Source organism: Nannospalax galili, unplaced genomic scaffold (genome assembly GCF_000622305.1).
Source record: "Nannospalax galili isolate Female #2095 unplaced genomic scaffold, S.galili_v1.0 scaffold253, whole genome shotgun sequence".
Lineage (NCBI taxonomy): Eukaryota > Metazoa > Chordata > Mammalia > Rodentia > Spalacidae > Nannospalax > Nannospalax galili.
In genome coordinates this window covers 1,219,275-1,229,117 of record NW_008335287.1, presented here as the reverse complement: position 1 = coordinate 1,229,117, position 9,843 = coordinate 1,219,275, and the positions used below count along the sequence as shown (strand labels likewise).

At 40.7% G+C, this 9,843-nt stretch overlaps 1 protein-coding gene across 7 annotated transcripts in view; it reads left to right on the top strand.

Annotated features, from left to right (window-relative positions):
• The window catches only part of Atl1 (atlastin GTPase 1), a 114,470-nt gene that overhangs the window by 23,361 nt on the left and 81,266 nt on the right, over positions 1-9,843 (top strand). For 2 of the 7 annotated variants that reach the window (XM_029561972.1, XM_029561974.1), the window contains exon 1: positions 6,030-6,116. In XM_029561972.1, the coding sequence (XP_029417832.1) occupies positions 6,096-6,116 (21 nt within the window). In that variant the 5' untranslated portion in view covers positions 6,030-6,095. Of the gene's footprint in view, positions 1-5,713; positions 5,995-6,023; positions 6,117-9,843 lie in introns of those variants that run through there. The other 5 variants (XM_029561975.1, XM_008829844.3, XM_029561976.1 and 2 more) reach the window with 5 other exon arrangements.

The window sequence follows — 9,843 nt, the reverse complement described above, 5'->3', positions numbered from 1 at the left end:
CTAAATGGAGAAAAACTGGAAGCATTCCCATTGAAATCAGGAACCAGACAAGGCTATCCACTATCTCCACTCCTTTATAACATAGTGCTTGAAACTCTTGAAAGAGCAATAAGACAAGAGACGGAAATTAAAGGAGTAATAATTGGAAAAGAAGAGATTAAATTATCCCTTTTTGAAAATCATATGATATCTAGGATGCCAAAAATTCCACCAGAAAACTCCTAGAAATTATTAACACATTCAGTAAAGTGGCAGGTTACAAAATTAATCTGCAAATGTCTGTAGCCTTTCTATATACCAATAACAAGCAATCAGAGAAAGAGCACATGGAAACACTGCCCTTCACAATAGCTGCAAAAAAAAAAAATGTCAGAATAAACCTGACTAAAGACATTAAAGACCTTTACAATTGAAAATTTTAAATCCTTAAAAAAAAGAAATTGAGAAAGACATGAGAAGAGGGAAGGACCTCCCATGCTCATGGATTAGAAGAATTAATATTGTGAAAATGACCATCCTACAAAAAGCCATTTATAGATTCAATGCAATGCCAATCAAAATCCCTATGACATTTTTCACAAAATTGGAAAAAACCATCCTAAGATTCACATGGAAGCACAAAAGACCTTGGAGAGCCAATGCAACCCTGAGCACTAAGAGCAATGTAGGGGAGTTACTATACCAGATATTAAACTGTATTACAGAACTATAGTCATAAAAACAACTTGGTACTCACACAAAAATAGACACATAGATCAATGGAACAAAATTGAAGACCCAAATATGAGTATATGTAACTTTAGCCAGCTGATATTTCACAAAGGGGCCATGAACATTCACTGGAGGAAAGACAGCTTCGTCAGCAAATAGTGCTGGCAAAACTTGATCTCCAATCATAGAAGAATGAAACTAGACCCTAGTCTTTCACCTTGCACAAAAGTCAACTCTGAATAAAGACCTCAACATGAAACCTGAAGCTCGCGATGGCAAAACTGGATCTCCACCTGTGGAAGAATGAAACTAAACCCCTATCTTTTTCACCTTGCACAAAATTCCAAATGGATCAAAGACCTCAATGTGAAGCCTGAAACTCTGAAACTGTTAAAGAAAACATTGGCAATAACCTACAAGATACAGGTGTAGGAAAGGATTTTCTAAACTGGACATCAACTTCCCAGGATACAAGGTCAAGAATCAACAAATGGGACCTTATTAAACTAAAAAGTGTCTGTACATCAAAAGAAGCCACCAAGGAAGTGAAGAGAAAACCAACAGAATGGGAGAAAATCTTCACCCGTGACACCTCTGACAGAGGTTTAACATCCAGAAAATATAACGACACCTCTGATGGAGGTTTAACATACAGAAAATATAATGAACTCAAAAAACAAAGAATCAAGAAAGGAAGTAACCCAATTAAAAGACGGGCTAAGGAGCTGAACAGAGAGTTCTCAAAAGAAGAAATAAAGATGGCTAAGAAGCATCTCAAAAGGTGTTCAACATCATTAATAATTAGGGAAATGCAAATTAAACCCACTTTAAGATTTCATTTTACCCCAGTCAGACTGGCTAAAATCAAGAGAATAAATGATACCAAATGTTGGAGGGGATGTGGGGAAAGGGGAACACTCATCCACTGCTGGTGGGGCTGCAAACTGGTTCAGCCCCTATGGAAAGCAGTGTGGAGAACTCTTAAAAAACTACAAATGAACTTACCATTTGACCCAGTTATACCACTCCTCGGCATATACCCAAAGAACTCATCCTAGTGCAGAGACACTTGTACATCCATGTTTGTTGCTGCTCTTTTCACAAAGCTAAGAGATGGAAGCAACCTAAGTGTCCCTCAACTGATGAGTGGATAATGAAAATGTGGTTCATTTATATGATGGAGCTTTACTCAGCAGTAAAGAAAGATGAAATCATGAAATTTGCAGGTAAATGGATGGAACTAGAAGCTGTTATACTAAGTGAAGTAACACAGGCTCCAAAACAAAACAAAATAAAACAAAAATGACATATGTTCTCCCTCATATGTGGATCCTAGAACCAAATCCTGCTAAGTGAGTATGCATCCAGACATAACCACAGGAACCAGGATAATGAAAAGGAACCACCTAGATAGAGGAAAAGAATCTGAAAGAGAAGAACAGTAGAAAACAGTTGTTAACAAGGGAGATATGGATAAAAATGGGGTTATTTTAAGGGGATGGGGCGGGAAGGTTATACAAGGAACCTAGGGGATAAAGGGAAAGAAGAAGCTCAAGAGAGGTGGGACCATAGGAGATGGGTATTAACGGAGAAATGGGAAAAATGGGGGCACCTTAAATGGGGAAACCATGGTGGAAGGTTTAGACAATGTGAGAGATAAATAATGCCTAGCTAGTTTTAGAAAACCAGAGGGAACCATATTAGTACAACAACCTACTAACAAATTATACATACAACCAGATCAAAGAATGTAATATATGTCTAGGCAAGGTTTATCTGAGAGCGTTTGGTCTTTGCCCAAACTCTACATGGCATATGCTAATTAAAAGTACTAGACTGGTGGAACTAACCGTCTCGGATGTTTAACAGCCATACTGTGAATCCTATACTAATTTGGACAGAGGGGCATAGAGGACAGTTTGTGCTCCTTTCCCTCCTAGGTCAACTAAGTTCCAGGGGACTATGAGCATCTCAAAATGTCCTGTAATTGTGGTGAGTCACCTGTCCTCTTGATCAAGGAGGCTGTGAAGACCCCACCAGATAAACCTGAACCAGTGTCCAGTGTACAAAGAGGAGGGTCAACACAGAGGAAACATTTCCTCCATGCTTCCAAGTGAAGTCAGCCATGTTCAAGCAGGACCTTTGACTTATCTTAACATAGATGGAACTGGTAAAAGAAAGGAGCCAGGGGCTCCTCCGAAGCCCCTGTTACCCCTGAGGAATAGATCCTCAAACGACTTTAAGAGTAAAAATAAATTGGTTTATCTGCGTCAATTGTAGGGTCTTAAACACCCAAAAGGAAAGTATAACCAAAGATTAATGGGGTCAATATAATTTTTTAAGAGTTCATATGTATAGCTGTTCTAGTTTGTTCTTCACTGCTGTGACAAAACACTCTGACCAATACCAACTTGAGGAGGAAAGGGTTTATTCAGTTTACATCTACCAGGTCGCAGTTCATCAGGGAGCCGAAGGTAGCAACTCAGGGCAGGAACCTGGAAGCAGGAGCTGGAACACAGTCCATGGAGGAACGCTGCTTACTGGCTTGCTTCCCTGACCCCTGATCAGCCTGCTTTCTTATGCAACACAGGCCTACCTGCCCAGAGGTGGCACCACCCACAGTGGGCTGGGCGCTCCCACATCACTCAACAATCAAGAAAAAGCCCCACAGACATGGCCACAGGCCAGTCCAATGGAGACAATTCCCCAATTGAGGCTCCCTCAACCCAGGTGTGTCAAGTTGACACTAAAGGTATTCAGCACAATAGCTAAAGGATACATAACAAGAAACAATATGAGACAGGAGATACCTTCCTTTGAGTTATTATCCAGGGTGGCCCAAGTGACTCCTAGACAGAAAGTAACCCAGCATAGAACTGGGAAAATGAACAGCAGACCCCAGTCTTATCTAAAGGAATATTGACAACTGATTGCTGCTCTTTGAGGAACAGCTGATCTTCCTAAAACAAGGAGCTCTAGATAGGCTGACTAGATTCAGCAGAAGGACAAGCACTGGGGAATGGCTCGGGGTGCTGATAACACAGTGGACAGTAACAGGGATGACAGAGTATATGGGCTCCAGTGTGTGGAATGGGGGAGGGTATGGGAGGATGTCATTTGGGTAGTGGGTATATAGATGAATAAGATTGTGTGGGATGTTCTGCATGATATACACACACAAAAATCAATAAATTTTTGAAAATGACATATTTGAGGAAGAAGCATAAAAATTTACTTCATGTTAAATATTAGAGGTGATAAACATTACCAGTGAATCTACCTGATAACTTTATATCCATACTCAGGTACTAAGTATCCGAGTGTAACTGACTGTGACTAGTAATAATCAGATACATAGATATTAAAGACACATGTGTAAACATCTGTTAGTAGCATTAAAAATGTAGGAAACAGCATATTTTTAAATGAATTGGAGGTCTTCTTTAAAGGGTAAAAACTCATTCAATTTTATGTCTTACAGGGTTTATACTTAGTTCAATATTGTATAACTGTATTAATTCAACTGTGAACCTAAAAATTTACAGCCACTTTTGAAAGAAATCTATCTTTGCTCTGGAAATTGTTATTGAAGCTGTAATGAAATGTTTCTTCTAATCATGTGGTTATTAAATAAATAAAAAATAAATAAAATGTAAAAAAAATTCCCCCCTCTGTCCTTTGTAGAATCTGTACTCTATTTTAATGAAATTCACTTTCAAGATTCACTTTCACTAGAATGTGAGGTCAAACTCATAGTATATGAGTATATACTAAAAAGCAGAACACTATTTTTTTGTTATTGTTGTTTTGTGAATTTGGTTCATAGGTACAGGCCTGAGATAATTTCTGTCTTCCTATATTGTTTCATTAGCTTTTGGAGAATACAATTCTACTGAACACTCCTTTAAATCCACAATGCAAGCTTTGTTTACTGTGTAAGTTTTGTTTACTGTGTTTACAGCTCTAGGGTCATTAGAACCACTAACTCTAAAATATAGAATGTCAAAGACTTGATAGTAGTGAGAGTTTGATTTTAGACATGTTGGTTTCAAAGTGTCAGTAAGACACAAAGTGGGATAACCTTAAGCGCTTATAGACTCATTTCTGTGTGATGATTTCCTCTCGTTAATGCAGCATGAAACTGCCAGACAATGTACATGTCTATTATCCCAGCACTTGGGAGGCAAAGGCAGAAGGATCATGATTTTGAGATCAGCTAGGTCTCAGTGAGACCCTGTCCTGTCTTAAGAGGGAGAAAAGAACACAAAATGTAAGGATATGGGGAATCATCATCCTAGTAAGGTGCACTGGAAGAGAGCAGAGTGAGGAGTGAAGAATGGGATGAAAGTATGTAGTGGGTCAAAGCACATGAAGGGGCAGTGTGTCTAGGATGCTGACAAGTCTGAAGTTTGTGGGCGGAGAAGCAGAAAACATCGAAAAGAAAGAATATTTTGAAAGTGTTTATTATTGCCTTTTGTTTTTTATTTAATTTGTCTGAAAACTTTATGGTTGCCCAAGCACCCTGTCCACCACCCAGACTATGTTGCCTGGTTTTACTTCAAATATTTGCTAATAGTCTGTGACTCCAGATTGTCTTTGCAACCTAGTAGGATTTGCTGTCCACTAGATATTGAGCCAGTTATAGATTATGGGGAATCTCTAGCTTACTTGGACCTAAATTTTGTTAGCCTAACCTAAGTTTAAGATCCAGACCTGCTTAGTATACAAACACAAAAATCCTCCTTATTAACATGCCCCTTGCTTTTAAAATGGAAAGAAGGAAGATGCCTGGAAGACAGATCATTTTAACTTCTCTGGGTAAATGTCGCAGCATGTATTTGAACAGCCATTATGTATTTCTGTCACTGGGTAATCCCCTTAAATTCTGTGAGCATATGTGCAAGGGGGTGCTGTTTATTTGTGTGTGTAACCATAACTATAGAAAATGTTGCAGTACATCGTCTATCACTGTCTTCACGCTTGGGGGTGGGGTGGGGGAGGGCAGGTACAGAGGGTGTGACGCTGGTATTTGTGTGAACCCTGGCTTGTGATGCTGAGCTTGGTTCATCCGCTTTCTCCTCCCTATTCCTCCCCACTTCTTCCCACCAGCGCCACAGCAACATCCTCAGAGTCTGAGCGAACTGCGCCTAAGGCGGGCATAGAGCCTCCCGCTGCTGGCAACCTGCGGCCCTGGAGAAGACCGCGAGCAGTAACAGCGCCTGGCTGCCGCCACCAGTCCGAGGACCACCATGGCCAAGAGCCGCAGGGACAGAAACAGTTGGGGTGAGTAGCAGTCATTGGCTTGTGCAGCCTGCACCGAGTCTGGCCCTGTGCTTTCTGCTGCTGGGTGCCAGCATGCAAGAGACTGCTTCTCCAGCTCCGGAATGGGAACCGCGCTGTCACAGGTCTGTGCCCTATGCAGGCCAGGCCTGCCGATCCTTCCCCACCCGCGCCACCTCCTCCCAGCATTTGGACAGCACCCACCCTGCGCCTCCAGGACTCTTGGGGTTCTGCCCTAGCGATAGGTTGGAAGGATGGTGAGGAGGGTGGCCAAGACTTGCTTGCGGGGGGCTAAGGGTGGGCTCCGGAGCGGGCGGAGCCCTAACCGCTTTCAGGCGAGCTGGCTCTGGCGCAGGCTGGCTCTCGGCGGGTGATGGAACAATGAGGTGGAGCACCGGGTCCGGGACGCTGCGTTGCAGACATCTGAATAGCCTTGGAGAAGGGGTACCCTCTTGGGAGTCCCTAAGAACCTCATACTCATTTTAATTTGGGGGCTAATGGAAGATCAGGGAGGAAGGGGAGCAAAGTTGGTGTTTCCAGCTTTCTGCGCCGCGCCGTCCCTACTTCCCCATTCAAACTAGCCTTGAGTGGCTTTGTTCTTTCTTTTTTTTTTTTTTTTCCCCAACCTTTTAGAGATATTGGGCTCATGATTCAGCACCAGGCCTAGGGGAGGGCTGGGCCCAGTGGGTTCACACGAGTGGGTGGGCGGTGTTCACGCAGGCGGAGAGGAGCGCAGTGATGCGGGAGAAATGCGGCCCCGCCCGCTCTGCTGTTAAGACCAGTTCTAGAGGGGTGTGGGCAGGCTGGGAGGCCTTTGCGAGTTGGGCTTCTGATTTTTTTGCAGGTATAATGCTTAGCTTATCGCATCTCAGGAACTAAAGCCCAAATTATACATTTTATTACCAAAACCAGTAAAGATCGCAAACCACAGAGAGGTAGTCCATAGAGAAATATTTTGTTAATTAGCTTAGAATTGTTATTGTTTTGAAAGGCCACGCCCACTAGGAGTTTGGAGCACCGTGGTTCTCTTCCGTCTCTGTGAGCCCTATTTTTGTCTCTTACCAAGAGGCATAAATGTACCTTTTAGTTGGTTATTTCAGTTTCCTTTGGCCAAAAGATCACAAGCCTTCTTGCCTTTGATTGTTCTGGTGTCACAGAATCATCTTGGTCCCCAATGGGAAAGGCTTACACTTGAAAGGTTCCCCTATATTCCTGGTAGCTGTGAAGAGTTGGTGCAGGCAGTCAGTAGTCCACTGAATTTAGGAGAAAGCAGTTCGGCTTTCTGAGATCAGCAAGCCTGGGTTTTAATAGAGCAGTCACACAATTGTTTTTGCTTTTGAAATCTTGGGCAAAGGTTTCCAGAATCCCTTTCCACTCATGCTCTCTTCTGAAGGAGCAATTTCTTGAGCACACACAGTTAAAGTGTGTATGTTCAGCTCCATTTTGATCTTGATCCTTGTGGTTTGATGACTTCATCAGGTCAGGAGGCAGGCATGTGAAAATTGATTCTGAGAATTAAACTTTTTCTTTATTGCATGCTTTCTGTCATTCAGTATTTGGTTGCAGACTTCTTATATAATGGAGTCTCTCTCTCTCTCTCTCTCTCTCTCTCTCTCTCTCTCTCGCCATTTTCAAGTGGGATTTACATAAAGTTACACTGGAAACAATAAAAATGAAGATGCCCACACCTTCCAGCCAGAGGTTTGAATCAGTAAATCTGGAGTTGGGACCAGGAATTTGCCCCTTCACTAGTACTGTAGGTGACTGAGAAGCAGATGGTCTGAGATGTTACTTGAGAAACACTCTTAGCTCATTTTTATTTGATTGAATCATGTCCTAAACAGTTTACTTATAACTCATCAGGACAATTTCAGCTTAAGAGATAGATTAGGAAAAGAATCATCAGAGTCACTGTGTCCACTGGCAACTGTCATGGAAAACAACCACTGAAACTATGGAGTCTTGACGTTCTAAGGGAATGCTTTACTACTTAGGTTTTTACTTGCCAAGAAGTCTATATAAAATAAATGATTTAGGAAATGTAGTGACAAGAGATAGTTGTGCTTGTCTTAATTTCCTTTTTGTCGTTAGTACTTGACATGATGCCAAACACATAGTAATGTCTAATGACAGCGATAGAGGCTGAACCACTGAAATAATATCATTTGGGGCAGGTTCTGTCATCCTCACTTCATAGGTTCAATGGTAGAGCCAGTAAATGACAGATCCAGGGCTCCATCTGTGAGCTTGACTTCAGATTCCTTTATCTTCTCTCCTGCTCTGTACTACCTCTTTGATTAAATAGATAATTCCTTTTTCATTGCATACAAATGTTTTTTTCGAGGTAAATTCAGCTGCATTATTCCATTTGATCTTTACCTTTTAAGTAATTATATCTCTATATTTATCTACTTTGCATGTTAAAAATGAAGTTTCTGTTAGGTTAAATGACTTGGTTAAAGTCATATATTTTGTAAGTTAGAGGACTGAGGTTAGAAGCTAGGTTTTTCTCTGATTTACTTTTTATAACTTGATACCGTGGAATGTTTTTATAAATGGATGGGCTGACTCTGAAGATATCAGGGAAAACAGGCCTTCATAAGAAGTCACAGGTCTCTGATGAAAAAATAGTCTCCTGATGGCTTAAAGAAGAACCCAGTGAAGTGGCCTCATCATCTAGCCAAGTAAATGCTTCTCAGATACATTATAAAAAAAAAAAACAGTCCAACAAGACAATCTAGACTTGGAAACTAGTGAGTCCCATGAAAAGACCAAGAAAAATATGTACAAAATATGCACATATGAGCTAGGATTTAGATAAGGACCTTGTAGAACTGAGATAGGGATTCTTTTTGCAGAACAATGTCTTTTAGATTTTGCAGGGACCATGAAAGCTAGAGAGCAGAAAACCTTATCTGCTGTCCACCAGAATTGAGGATGAGCTTGAGGGTACAGGTCTGTGATGAGAACTGAGAATCCTACCACCTGAGCCTAAATCTACCTGTAAAATGTTTGAGTATATTTAAGCACTTTAATAGTCAACCTTTTCAAAGGTAGGCATTATTTTTCTTATTTTAATGAGTGAGGAATCTGAGATTAGAACATATAAGGAACTTGTCAGAAGTGCTGTACATACTTTGTAGGTTCTAAATCTAGGATTTAGATGCAGGTTTGGTTGCACAGTCTGTGTGCTGAGGACAACAAACTAGAACAGATATCAAAAGGTGTCATAGCAAACCTGTCTAGAATTAAGGTGGCATAAGAAACCAGTACTCTATAAACTCAATCATTTTGGACTAGAAAAGTGAGTTAAAGAATGTGCTAGTGTGGGAAGTAAAGAGAACAGGTAAGCATTAGAAACAGCAGGCCAGAAAGCAATCTTTCAGTGCTAGATCGAAGCTTACATCTACCAGAAACAAGACAGTGTGTACTTGTTTGTTTCTGCTCATTAAATTTACTCAAAAACATGAAATATAGTGAAAGAGTTGAGTTTGAGTTTTCTAGAGTTTAACAAAAACCGACAATGCAATAATGATAATACCTTAAGACTTAAAAAAAAAGTATTAGCTTGGCCTACCTGGGGGGAAAACTATCTTAGCTTCATATTATATATAGGAACTGCCCAATTGTTGAAAAGACATTTGTGGAAATTTTAGGTTGGGAAGTTTCAGGTTTCCAGTTTTGTTTTTGAGGAGAGATTATCAACAATCTGGATATAATACAATTAGGAGCAGAACTGTGGTATGTGGGTCAATGCTGAAGAAAGAAATGTGGATGTTGTCATTTAATGAGTTTGCTGGATGAGTACTTGAAGCTTAGGAATAAGTGAAACCAAAATTAAAAAAAAAATAA